Source organism: Pecten maximus, chromosome 10, assembly GCF_902652985.1.
Source record: "Pecten maximus chromosome 10, xPecMax1.1, whole genome shotgun sequence".
Lineage (NCBI taxonomy): Eukaryota > Metazoa > Mollusca > Bivalvia > Pectinida > Pectinidae > Pecten > Pecten maximus.
Window position 1 is genome coordinate 37,355,663 of NC_047024.1, and position 15,165 is coordinate 37,370,827.

The 15,165-nt window shown below is 32.9% G+C and overlaps 1 protein-coding gene across 1 annotated transcript; it reads left to right on the forward strand.

The window, feature by feature from the left end:
* The first annotated feature begins 1,105 nt into the window (after positions 1–1,105).
* On the forward strand, positions 1,106–14,140 carry LOC117336428 (tetraspanin-1-like). Its single transcript, XM_033896941.1, has 9 exons — positions 1,106–1,154; positions 2,569–2,645; positions 6,431–6,622; positions 7,207–7,281; positions 8,134–8,253; positions 9,211–9,289; positions 10,213–10,373; positions 11,585–11,668; positions 12,334–14,140. Exons 2-9 carry the CDS (start codon positions 2,589–2,591, stop codon positions 12,415–12,417), a joined length of 852 nt encoding a protein of 283 aa, XP_033752832.1. The 5' UTR covers positions 1,106–1,154; positions 2,569–2,588; the 3' UTR covers positions 12,418–14,140.
* The last annotated feature ends 1,025 nt before the right edge of the window (positions 14,141–15,165 follow it).

The window sequence follows — 15,165 nt, forward strand, 5'->3', positions numbered from 1 at the left end:
CTTACAAATACTACATACTAGACTTCGTTTAAATTGCAGTAACTTGAAAGAACATTTATTTAACAGAAATCTAACGGATAGCCCTTTCTGTTCATGTGGATATATTGAAGACAATTTTCACTTTTTATTCATGTGTGAAAAATTTATTAATCAGCGTAATCAGTTTGTATTTAGTTTAAATTTTGATCTGAATACTGATATTCTATTATCAGGAAACCCAGACTTGTCAAATGAAGAAAATGAAATAATAATTGAAGCTGTACATAATTTTATATTACATTCCAAAAGGTTCGACTAAATATTTATGAACTACTTAGCTTCATCGTAATTTATCCACATCCCCATCGACATCATTAATTAACATAAATAATTTACATAATTATATATCCAAGTATTTCATTCTCCAATTAGATTGCTATAACATAGATTTATTTGTATTCCACCACTGTTCATCACTTTTCACCATAATTTACCTTTTTTTTCAAAATAATTATTTTCTGTTTATTATTATGAAACAGTATTTGTACCACCATACTAATCACCGATATGCCGAACCTTAGAGGGAAATGGATTAATATAAGCTTTAAGCTTGTTTCTAAATCCCTCACCAATGTATAATTTGCAATGTATATGTACACTTGTCTTGAATATAAATAAATATTATTTAAACTAAATGTTTTCTCGTCATAGAGTGTAAGAAGAATGTTAATTGATACATTATTTCATCAAATTAAATCAAACGATGTTGGTTATCTATTAGCTAAAAATGTTATGAAAGTAATTATTTATCACCAAGCATGACATCTTATTGTATGTTAGATATGTACGGGGTCAGAGTTTACTCTGACGTCATATTTTTTAAATTTATATAATGTATCTTATATCTCGAAGACAATAAGAGTATGAAATGTTACGAGAATAACAGAGAAGAAAAAATTAGAGGAAAACAATTTAAAAATTAAAAAAAAAAAAAAAAAAAAAATGCCCACGCCAAGCGTCGAACCCTTACTCCATAACTATATAGGTCATCGCCTCAGGTGAATAGTGTCATCGCAGGTGAGGCCACAGGTGTGCCGGATGTTTTCTGTACTCTTTAACTGAAGAGTTCCACTTTTGATTAGCCGGGATTTATAAGAAACTACAAGCTGCTTACCGTGAGTATTTCGGCTACCGGATTGGGATTTAAATCATATCAGCTAAACTATCATTGCTGTACCCATATATCAGTCAAAAAAGATATTTCATCTGCCCGATATCCACAAATGTTGAACTTTATCTTGAAAGATTTGTGGATATCGGACAGATCTGGACGGATGTTCCTTATTCTGGTTGACTAAATGTTAAATAAGATCGATATATGTCGTCACGATTATGGAATACCCTTCGTCAGGAGTCACCTAGATTTATAACTATCCCGATGTTTAAGTTTATACACTAACACAATAGTGTAATCAAAGGTCCGATCCCAACACATTTTATACCTGACATTTTGTCTGTAATTTGTTTATTCGCCTAGTTGATCAGGTCAGCCAGTGTGATGTATAATAAATAATTAAAGAAATGAGATACATAATGTATATGTTTATAGAGCTTAGAAATATATTTTTCATATATATTAATTGATTCAAATCTTATGAAAGATCTCTTACCATACAAGATATCTCATAAATCTATATATAAAAAATCTTGTATAATCAGAGACCTATATACTAATTAATATAGGTCTCTGGTATAATAAACCAGATACATGATACCTCGATCATCACATCATGAGATAAATAAAATGATCTGAGATATCTGAAAGGAAAGGCATTACTGACCACTAATCTCATGTAATCTTCATGTTTATAGCTATATTTTATCTCTTCATTAAAAGGACGTCAATTTCATTTGAATTATTTTTGTAAGATGGGTACGACTTCACCAATTTCTTTGGGTACGAGTCCGCCACTTTTGGGTACGACTCCGCCACTTTTGGGTACGAGTCCGCCAACGTTGGGTACGAGTCCGCCAATTTTGGGTACGGGTCCGCCAATTTTGGGTACGACTCTGCCAACGTTGGGTACGAGTCCGCCAATTTTGGGTACAAGTTTGTTTGGGTACGGGTTGGAAAGGGTACGAGTTAGCCATAATTAACTAATGGATATCATTATGTAATAAGGTATTTGATACCTTAAGTTATATGATTATATAAAATAATTATAAAACCTTGCTCCATCAGATCACGAATAAATGTCTGATTTAACATTCAATGTTGATAAATTGTGGGCAAGGGAAACAGGCATATATAAGATCTGTAATTGATCATGAATGATTAATCATAATATTATTGTATAACCAGTTGCTGTTTAATTTGTTTCCATTAATTGTCATTTTAATCTTTGCATGTTATGTAATATTAAATGATTATTTACATTTTACATTTTTTTGTTTACATTTATCATCAATTAGAATTATTTTTTACTTGTTAATTGATATTACACAACATATTAATACCAATATGTTTGCGTATCTTTTAGAGAACATAAAGTGATCTTTACTATACCCATGTTTACATATCTTTTACAGAACATAAAGTGATCTCGACTATGCTGTCAAAAGGTTTACTGAGGGTTCTCCTTGGTATCACCAATGTCCTCTTCTTCGTAAGTGTTACATGCCTTAATAACCATTATAATATACTGGAGCATCAACCTACATATATGTTACTTTAGTTACCCCAACTTTAAACTGAAGGACCAGAATATTTTATATTCAATTAAAAAATAAAAATACTTGTTATAGTCAGGATTTGTAATCTAGCTATAGCTACTCCTTTAATTAGCTGCCACTGATAGTGGAATACCGTATTTGACCTAATAAGGGCGCCTGCCCTAATAAGGGCGCCCCTACCTTTTTTCAAGGAAATAAGTCTTTGACTGAGTGTCAAAATGGTGTTCAAAAGTAATAATTCATGTGAAATGTTTTGCTACTTTATGTGTTCAATTTTCTTCAGCAAATTAAGTAACTGGAACACAAGTTTTCGCCACATTTTGTCTATTCCTACAGATGACATGTCAGTGCAAAGAGCACCCGAAACTAAACACACATACAAATAATAACTTAACATCTTTATTTGAAGATAAAGTAAAAGACTTCATTCTTGTCGATAAATAACTTTTGTTCAGAACAGAAAGCTAGTAAAAGACATTGTAAATCAATTATTAGGTCAAAGAAAACGATGTCTTATATGATCTGGGAAATCACCTGTGTCTATAAATAGAACACAAAAGAGTTCCATTCGAACATAAATGTTTGAACACATGTTCTCTGGTCTAAAGATCAGCTGGCATGGTTTACAAGCTTACAGGAATATTCAAGTGATGTTTAAGCTTAATAAGGGCGCCCCCACTGTCAATTACCCGTGCCCTGTGCCCTTATTAGGTCAAATACGGTAGATTACAGACCGGTTTTTTTTTCCTATTTGAAAAAATCCAAGAAATTACTCAATGCGTGTACATCTCTATGTTTCACAGACTTGGTAAATGAGTTTTTTTACAGTTATATATATTTTCCATAATAATTTGTAAGATATTTTTTTTTTTTTATTTTTTTATTTTTAAAGCATTTTCATCAACAACATATGATGTACATAATAAAATAATTCATTCAAATTCCCTTCCGTTCATCATCATCATCATCCAGCAAACACATCATCATCATGTCATCCGGACACATCATCATCATCATCATCATCATCATCATTATCATGTCATCCGGGCACATCATCATCATCCAAAAACACATCATCATCATAATCCAAATACATCATCATCATCATCATCATCCAGCAAACACATCATCATCATCATCATCATCATCATGTCATCCGGACACATCATCATTATCCAAAAAACACATCATCATCATTATCCAAATACAACATTATCATCATCATCATCCAGCAAACACATCATCATCATCATCATCATCATCATGTCATCCGGACACATCATCATTATCCAAAAAACACATCATCATCAATATCCAAATACATCATCATCATCCAAAAAACACAACATCATCATTATCCGAATACATCATCATCATCATCATATTTCATCCGGACACATCATCATCATCATCATCATTATCCAAACACTTCATCATAATCATCATCATTGTCCAAACACATCATCATCGTATTTCATCCAAATACAAACATTATCATCATCATCATCAAAACACATGCATCATCATCATATTTCATCCAAACACATCATCATCATCATCATCCAAATACATCGATCTTAATCTCATTCATATGTTGCTTTTTTATGAGAGAGAGAGAGAGAGAGAGGCGGGACTTATAATGTAATGAAATTGAATTGAGTGTAAAAGCTGGATATAAGATATATACTAAATAAGACTATGGCCTAGTAACAATAAATGACAGAGTATTAAAAATGCTATAATTTGACCTATCATAATACTTATTTTAAAAATGAAGAGTCCTGGGACAGACTGTCAGGGTCAAAAAAAAAAAAAAGGGGGGGGGGGGGGGGAAACCCCCCAAAAAAAACCCACATAAATCAATAGAACTAAACATATATATCGATAAAACAGAAAATAAGCACTTTTTAAGCTTTTTGAGGTCTTAAATAGATAATATGTTTTTCCATTTATTCCAATCCAGATTAAACTTTTCAAGAAAACAAACTCCCTTTGATGTTGCTATATATTTTTTCAGATTGTGGTGGTCCTTAATTACATTTATTAATGCATGTACATTTAAAGAGCTACTGGAACATCTAGTTTTATATATGTAATGCTTAATAACCATGGTAATTTCATTATCAATACTGTTATACTTTCCAGGTGACAAAAATCCAAAAATAAATGATTCTTTATTGTAAGTGAACGGGATAACTAGTGCATCGAGAAGTGATTCAAAACTTTGCAAAAAGAACTGAACTTTTTCACATTCCCAAAAAATATGAATTATTGTTTCAGGGTAAAATTTACAAAAAGTACACAACGGACTTGTAACAATGTTTGCTTTAAAAAGAACTGAATTTAGAGTTAAAATATTGTGCAAGATTCTAAATTGAAACCACTGAAGTTTTGAGTTATTTGTTACTTTAAAAGGTATGGAAAAGATATTTGCCCATGTTGAATCTGTAAAATCAAACACTTCATTCCACTTTTTTTTTCCTGTAGCAATTTCTGTATTTTTTGAAAGACTTTTATATATAATTTTATTGTCCTGTTGTGATTTGAGAAATAAATATATATTATGTGGAATATATGGTAATATCAGGTCTTTATCTATGATCTCCTGTAAATGAAAGTTTTTACGGATAGAATTAATAACACCCTGATATTTAAGAAAGTTTGTTCGTATATTATATTTCTGAGTAAATTCATTGAATGTATGAAAAGAAAGAGTATTCGAATCTTTTAACACATCATTAACTACTTGGACACCCTTACTAAACCAGTCTTTATAGAAAACAGAGTGTCCACCAATACTAATATGTGGATTATGCCATAGTGGACTTTTTAGAAAAGAGAGTTGTTGATGTTTCGTATTAGTTTCTGATGTCAATAATCTTTCCCAAGCTTTGAAAACATCGGCCCAGAATTCATTTTTACATTGTTTTTGACATAACCGTAAATAATCAATCCCAAAATTTATGCAATAGTTCCAGTTAAACAGATTGTTGAATAAAACCTGCCATTTTCTTAACATGTATTATGGAGTAATCTTTTTAACCATCCTAGTTTAAGGGAATCAACAAAGGCATAGATGTTTATCATTTTTAACCCACCCTCTGAATACTCCTTAGTTATTACTTTTCTCTTCACCTTATCAGCTTTACCATTCCATAAGAAATTAAAAATAATGGTATTGAGTTGTTTCAAAAAGGCCAAACTGGGGTTTGGGAGTGAAATAAACAAATGGTTAAATAGAGAAATAAGGAGGGATTTAATAATGTGTATTTTACCTATAGGGGTCAATATCCTTCTATTCCAAATTTTAATTATGGATTTTAGTTTAATAAGTTTTTTATCAAAATTAAGTCTAGGTATTTCATGTAGGTTGACACTAAAATCTATTCCTAACAGTGTAAATTTCTCCCTCCCCCATTGTAGGTTTAGATCAGGCAGATATGTTTCATTACTATATTTTTTACTCCCAATCCAGATTACTTGTGTTTTATGTGTATTGATCATGAGCCCAGATATTTGTGCAAAATCGTTTAATTCTTTAATAGATTCTAGCAAGGAGCTCTCAGATCCATCAAGAATAAGAGATGTATCGTCTGCATACTGAGATAGAAGTATCGGAATGTTATCAACGCTTATACTTAATATCTTTTTGTTATTTTTTATTCTAATCGCTAGTATTTCTACGCAAAGTTTTTGTAAGATATTTTTGTATGGACAGATTGCTGGTGGGACAGCCCTAGGTGTGGGGATATGGTATTCCATGGACAAATTGTTCATAGCAGATGTCATTGGGACAGATCTGTTTTCTGCAGCATCCTACCTCTTCATTTTCTGTGGAGCCTGCATTCTTATCTTGTCATTCCTTGGATGTTCAGCCTCTGTGTTTGAGAGCAAGAGACTTTTGATTGTGGTAAGTAAATATAATCTGTACAATATTTTTACAGCAACACAACTCGGAAGACTGGAAACCTGTTTTTGTAAATTTTACTTTCTCACTTATTCACTGAAGTAATTTTTTTCGCTTGATGGGACAAAGTCTGAGGAGCTTTTCCCCCCGACAGGCCTTGTTAGAGTCATCCCTCGACAGCAGCAGTTTAAAGTCTTTGTAAAACAGTGTTGTGTCAATACTAATGAAATACAGTATATGTAATTCACATGTGTGTTCTATTGGTACCATTGGTACAACATTTGCTGACCTTGACCCTAACAACAATTAAATGCTGTTCATGCTTAAGCACAACTTAATGGGCTCTGACCTTCTGTCAGAGGATAAAGGTGTAACATTATGTATGTGTTAATGTAAAAGTTAGTGCTGAAGTGATTGTAATAGACATAGCTAGTTTTTATAGACTACTACTGTCTGTTTCTGTGACATTTATGTATAACTCATCATTTATTACTTCTTTAACTTTGAAATTTCCTTTATTTTGATACCATTCTAAATCTTACAAAAAGTTGATTTTTACTCTTTTTTTTTTTTCTTTTTTTTTGCAGTATTTATTTCTCGTCATCCTCATTCTAATAGTTTTCCTTTCGGCTGCCATCGTAGCTGCTGTATTTCAAGGGGAGGTAAGTCAAACATTGAGGTGAATTAAGATGAACAAAAATGTAATACAGTACATTTACATTATGTATAGTTTGATTCATTATGGAAGCTTTTACTGTATCAATCATCAAATAAGCCCCTCACTTAGTGTAAAAATAGTATTAAAGTTTGGGAAATCGAAGGGCTTATAATTATTGGTGAACTTCTTTCAGCTCACTATTTTGAACTGATGATTATGCAAAAATGAAGAAGAGTGCTTATTTGGGGATATAAATGGTTTACATTTAATGTAAATTTAAGTTAAGTTGAATAAAAAGAGAGACCTGAGTTACTCCATTAATTCTGCAATCACTTCATGTTAATTGAACCATGTAATGAGAATTGATTTAAGTGATTGATGGTATAGATATAGATTAGAAGAAATATAATGCTTTAGTTTTGTTGAGTAGTATCCTTATATTATAAATTATACCCTATCATCTTTTAACAAAGACCACTTCTCATTTAATTGATTGAAGCTTGCTCTGTGAAGATTAAAGATATGTTCATATATATTGAAAGTGTATAGTTTGTTCATTATATTATACATCAATGATCCCTTAGAGCTTAATATAATAAGTGAATGTACAATTTGTCCAAAGTAAGTCCCCCCCCCCCCCCCCCCCCCTTTTTTTTTTATCAGAATGATTTATATTGACTTGATCAATATTGAAACTGTTGGAGCCTTGATGACCTTGAAGTGTAATGTTCGACTGACTAAGGAGAGAATAAATTCAATTTTATACTTTTTTGAGGTTTTGGAAAATCAAATCCATGAAAAAGAATTTAATCAATGTTTTACATTATGTTAATGTGTCATGTTTTGTTACTTGTAGTTAACAAGTTCACTAGTGACCAGAATGCAGACAACACTGAAACAGAGTTATGGTAACAATATCTATTCCAATGCTGATAATAAGAGAATTACAGAATCCTGGGACTTCACTCAGAAGATGGTTTGTATCAATTTCAGTTCTCCATGTTTAGCTCACCTGCCCAAAGAGCAAGTGAGCTTATGCCTTGGTGGGCTTCCGTCATCAAATTTTCCCTTTTAATAACTTCATCTCAATAGCTGAGAGGCTCACAGACATGCGACATTCTGGGATGAAGGGCTGAAAAGCTTTTCAAATAAATTATCATGATCTTCATTGAAGGTCACAGAGGTCAAATATGTTAAAACCTTTAAACAACACTTCTTCTCAATGATCAAGAGGCCCACAAACTTGATATTAAGTCTGTAGCATGCTGGGATGAATGACTACCAAGTTTGATTATATGAATGACCTTATGGGAGGAAACTAGAGTACCTTAGAAAGCCCTCATGGTCGGCAGGTCACACCCATATCTTTTAACATTTGCCTGGGTGAAAGGCAAGTCTGTGCCACCCGACCACTCATCTCTATACTTGTGGCATGGGTTCACCTAACCAGTAGGTGAGGCAGTATGTCATGTATCAAAAATAGGTCACTTTGACCTACATTTTAACCTTTGGCCTACATCAAATTGTCCAGGCTATTTCTCCTACATTACTTGTCACTGAAACTTTATATTTAGTGCATTAATCCAGGGTTCACTTACAATGAACTCCTGATCTCACCTACTAGTGAGAGGGGTCACCTGCGTGATCATTTTGGTTTTCTTCAGGCTCTTGGTACTCCATTCAGGAAAACTAGAGTGATTAATTAGTGATATTCCTGAATTCATTCAAATTGCATGTAATACCACCAAATGTAATTATTGAATATTGTGGGCCTGTAGAACATCCAGTGTGTAGAATTACTTCTTACAAAAACCTATCATTTCACATCCGATGGGGGGGGGAAGTCAGTCGCTGAATTGTCGTTTTACTACATCATTGTATTCATGCCTGAATTATGTTATTGAGATGTTAGAAATATTCCTTTTTATTATAGCTGAGGTGTTGTGGTGTAGAAGACAGTGGCTATGGTATCTACCGAGAAACACAATGGTACCGTGATGGAGTATCACAGGGTATGTACCATCTTATAAATCCTATATCACTGTTTTCATTCTTGATTTCTACCCAAGGTAAACGAGCAATTTTACAAAAGATATACCTAGTTACAAAAAAGAATTCCATTTAAAACTTATTATTAAGTATTTTCTGTACTATACCAAATATGTCACAACAAAAAGAAAATAAAGATTTTTTTTTCTTACTTCAGTTACTTCCCCTGAAAACGAAATGATCCTTATTAATTTTGATGCTCTATGTTCTCGGGTAGACACATGTAGCTGAAGAACTTGATTTTTAGGTCAGCTGAGACAAAGCCTCAAGTGACATATTCTGCTGGCTTTTGTCCATCAATGAAATTTTGCAGAAACTGCCATGGCAAATAGTCAACCAAAACTGTGAATTATATTGTTCCCAACCCCCAGGGGTCTAAGGGGTGGGGCAAAAAGGGGTCAAATGGACTGACATTTCTAAGATCTCCAAAATATCCAAATAATTGACAATCAAATACTGGAAGGGTCTTATGTGTGTGCATGCTTTACCAAAATTGTGAATTTCGTTACCCAGGGGTTTCACAGTACTACAGTTAATATAGGGAAATCATATTTTTGAGTATGCTTTGTTGATTTGCATTGACAGGAAATAATTCAAATTTGGTTAGACGTATCGGTACAGGATCTCAGTTTGATGGTATGCACATATAGACCCAGGCTTACCCCCAGGGGCTGACAGATGGGGTCAAAATGGGTCAAATGCACTGAAATTTCCAAACTATTCTCAATACCCAGATATGGTAGAATTAAATACTTTTCATAGACAGGAGGGTCTTAAGGTATTTTACCAAAATTGTTATTTTCATGACCCTGGGGTCTCGCGTTTCCGCCCTGTGCTAGCTTACTTATATTATATAGTGATAACTTTTCATCGATTTTCATTGTAGCAATTGACGGGTCACAAGTGAATTTCATCCCCAAGTCCTGTTGTGTGTACCTGGAGCACAGACAGAAATACCAGAATGTTGATCTGTGTCAGAGAAATCCATATGGTCCTCCAACCAATCCTGATCCAAACACATCTAAAAATGACAACATGTATTATGATGTAGGTATACCTGTGTACTGTACCTCCCATATCTATGTAATGAATTCATTCCCTTTATATCAGTGTTTGTTTTTTGTGTTTAACATCCTATTAACTGCCAGGGTCGTTTAAGGACGTGCCAGGTTTTGGGGGTGGAGGAATATATGTTAATACATGAGATCACATAGTGGACATCTTACACACAGCCTTCATTTATGGATATGATCCAGAATTTATGGTCAAGTATATAAGAAAATTAGGGATGCTGAGAATCTGGATTTTAAAGTTTTGTTGTGTTTAGCTCAGTTTATCAGAAAGTACCAATGTTATTCCAGCCAAACCTGGAATAGAGATGCACTGTTCACTGTAGTAGTCCTGAACTTGTTCAACCCACCCTATAGATTACATGTACTTGAATTTGATTTTATGTGTGTATTTTTATATTTTTGGGGGTTGAAGTTTTGAGAAATTTATGTACCTGGCTAATGTAATACCTTTTTCATTTTTCCAATTAACTATAATTAAAAAAAAATATTCAGTTTCATTGTCATATTGAAGGAAGTTTTATATATATATGTAATACATCAGACATCTGTACATGTTCTTCTCACTTTTCAGGTAAAATAAGTGAATTATAAGAATAAGTAATTTAATGAAATTCAATTTTTTTCGAGATGCATCAACATTTACATATCCGTTTTATTAATGTCACAAACTTTGTAAACGTACGTGGGAGTATGTATATATAGTAATCACTTGATGTATGCATCTGTGGGTGAGTGAATGTCTTCATCTGTACATGTGCAAAGTTAGACTACCTCATGAACCCTTGGACAGATTTACTTTAGTTCATGTTCATGCCATATAACACCAATATATTATATACTGTAGTTCTACACCTGGTTAGATTTAGGTGATTATCGGTCAAAGTTAATTATAAAAGGCCAAAGGTTGCTCTTGTCGACTTTTAAAATAAAAGCTTGACCTGTACAAGACATCCTATGAACATCTGATGATATTATTAATTTTCATTCTCACACTAGAGCTCATAATATCAAGCTCCTCATCAGATTTTAGTGCCATCAGTCAAAAGTGAAAGGGTCAAAGCTAAGGTCAAGCTTCACCAGTTTTGAAAAATTATTAATATACATTTACATGTATATGATAGGGTGTGGCATATAAATATTGGTTTCTCTGACAAGAATTACTGTCATGTTTTTTTCTCATTGAAGGGTTGTCTGTCTGCAGCAAAGTATTATGGTGAGGACAATGCTGGCATTATTCTTGCCATTGGATTTGGATTTTCATTTGTCCTGGTAGGTATCACTAATTATTTTTTATCAGTGACGAGTCATGTTGTATCCTGGTCTTTTTATGGCCATGCCATTATATGTTGTGGGAGGCATATCGTTTCACACTCCATCAGGTCACATGCATTCTGTCGAGTCCAATCATGTCTGCTCCTATTCAGAATCAATGACATCTCTTTAGAGTCCCTCATCAGATTTGTTTCATATTTACACCATAGTATTAATAATATCAAGTTTTATACCTGAACACATTCTGGTGGTCGTGGATTAATGTTTAAGGGTAGGGTCAAAGGACATCTTTGATCCCTTCTGCATCAAGGGGAATGGTATGAATGCAGCAAGTAATTCTCAGTCTGGGAAATGAATATTGAATTCGAACATTTTTAAACCAAATTATCAATTTATCTACTCCTGCTATTGATAGTTATGTTTATTAAAACACTAAAGAGTATAATGTTTTATTGAATTTGTGTTTTGTTGTACAATATATATATTGTGACCACTTAACAACTGCAAATACACAGTGAAACTATTGCAAAAGAATAATATGTTTTACATTGTTTAGCTACACATATGTAGTATTATATGTTATTAAGATTCAAATTGTATACTTTATCCTTATGGGCTTGGTGATGTATTAGATTTGTTGTATTCCTCTTTTAATGTTACAGATTGCTGGTATTGTTTTATCCATCCTACTCATCAGAAAGTTTGTGAACTTGAGCTTTGATCCAGTCAGCACCAAAGTCACTTGAACCTGCTGATAATTGATTCTTCATCGGGATGCTGTGCCAATTTGTCAAGAGAACATATATATGCATGTCTCAATATGGAAGACACTTTTTACATTGCAGGAGATTCGGTCACACCAACTTTTTAAAACAAACTTTTTTAATCTGTCTATTAAAATTAATGTAATACCTGGAGATTTATTTAAAGAATAACCAAGAATCTTACAGGTTTGGTATTGTAATTTTTATGACCTAACCTTTCTTTTAACTTCCATTTATTTGGAAAGGTATTAATTGAACTGCACTTACTCAGAAGTTAAGATTAAATTACTTTCCTGTATATTTTTTACTCTAGATTCAAGATAAAACTTTACATATTTTATTGTAATGCTATTTGAATTGAAAATTAGATACATTATTATTCGGCTGTAAATTTATCATTTCAACAAATAAATTTAATTCAATAAACTTTAAATAATGTTACATGAGTATTATTAAACGTTAAATAACACATAAAAAAAATATTTTTTTAACAAAAAGTAACAAAACAAAAGTGTTCTGAGTGTTTCAGATAAAAAGACTGTCTGATGAGAAAATCTGTTGACAGGAAAAATAGTTAAGATTATGATTATTTCCTAGAGCAGCTCATGATTATTTGGTAGCTTGTCTAATAAGTCAGATTTCAGTTTCTATGTCGGATCACCATCAGAATCCAAGTGGTTTGGCCTTGATCTGTGTACAAATCTTGTCTGTGCCTTTTATGTTCAAACGAAATCAAAGTCTCACAGCTAACCATTTCATTGGCTAAATGAAAGGCCAAATCATGTACCAAATGCAAGAATGATGAAATTTCATGCATGTACTTTGATGATTACAGCTTTGCCCAAACTAAAACTGGTTGACTTGACTTTTATGCTTCTCCATCATGTTATGTATAATAGAAACTTACACAGGCCAGTTCTGTGGACAGGGACATCTCAACCTTAGTGTAATTATAAGAGTTTGGTTGGGTAGCATATAGTATGAATTATTCTGACATTTTATCAGGTTTTTTTTTATATCAGTCTGGCGATAATCAATGCCAGACTGATATAAAAACAAAATTTATACAACTTTAGGATGATTCAGACTAGGTAGCATGAGGCTTGCTGATCGAGTGCTGGCCAGTCAAGTAAACTCTAGGGGTATAGATATATCTCTGTCTATAATACAGGCCTGTTTGATGATTTTTTATCTCGCATATCTTAAAGTTGTAAGGAGTTGAATGTCCCATAAAATGTGTGTTGAAATGGATGACGTTATCAATTTGTGACAAAATGATGATGTAACATGTACACTAATTTGAGCAGTGTCATAGTGGATGCAAGCTGTCTTTCCCTTCCCTGTGTAAGATCAATTTACCCCATCCCTAACAACCACAGGATCTCCCTGTGAAGTATGTGTGAATATTGTATATATGTATCAATGAGGTCACAAGTGAACATGCCTACATAAAAATTTTGAGACAAATAGACTTGTAGCCTTTGATGTTTCCATGACATATCCCAGTGGTGCAGAGAATGTTTGATTAGATTAGTACATGTATGAAGACTGCCCAAACCCTACAAAGATTATTATGTCTGACTGGGCCATGCCTGGCACCAGTTTCATCAATATTCCTTAACTTGAGGAAATGATTGAACTTTAAATCTTCCCTAGGGAATCATTACATAGTTTAAGGGAAGATCCCCCCCCCCCCCCCCCCCCCCCACCCCCCCCCCCCCCCCCCCCCCCCCCACCCCCACCCCCACCCCCACCCCTAACCAAATTGTAGTTTCCTATGAATTTACTTTAGGGAATGTTGAAGTAAATGGGACTAAAACCAAAATAGATAATAGGTACTGATGTGTTGCTTCCTAATTTTCCAGCAGTGCTAACTTTGTTTAGCTACACTTAATTATAGGTAGAATCATGTTATAATTAACAACTTAATTTAATTTAATTAACAATGACTCTGTACAATTGTTTCGATTATATAGGCTAACTGTTTTCCAATTAATTTAATTAAAAATGACTCTGTACAATTGTTTTGATTATTTAGGCCTAGCTGTTTTCCGATTAATTTTCCAATTTATTTCTTTCAAAAAGAGTAAATGAGAACAAAATACATGTATTGACCAAAAGTGCTCAGATCTTGTGTTAATAATCTTTTTTCTTTTTTCATTACCTTAAATACAAGATAGCCACATAAGTACTAGCTGATAATGAAATATAAGTTTACTCAATTTATAATCTTTAATGTTACAATCTTAGGAATACTTTAAATAAATTGCACATTTCTTATAAATATTTTTGAACTGAATGTATATAATTAATTTTTGAGAAAATGTAATTATAGAAATTAAAGGTCAGTTTTTTTCCCTCAAAATGCTGGCCCTCATTGTCATTTATATGATATTATTTATAAAACATGTTTTATATGCAACAGCCAAATGTTTTAGAGTTAAAGTGCAAAGGGATGGTTTTGCCATCAAGCTTTGCTTTACCTTAACTTGATACTTTTAGCAACAATTGCCTGTATGACCATCTATTCATATGTAATGGCATTAAACATCAACTTTCCTTTTCACTAGAGTACTTGGTCTGAAATGATTAAGGGATTTTAACTCCAAATAAAATTTGGCATGGATGTTTCTCGTCACATTTCAGATAACAAAAAAAAAAAAAAAAAATCAAGAGCAATACAGGCCAAATAGACCTCTTGTATCTTGTTATTACTACTTTTTGTGTTAT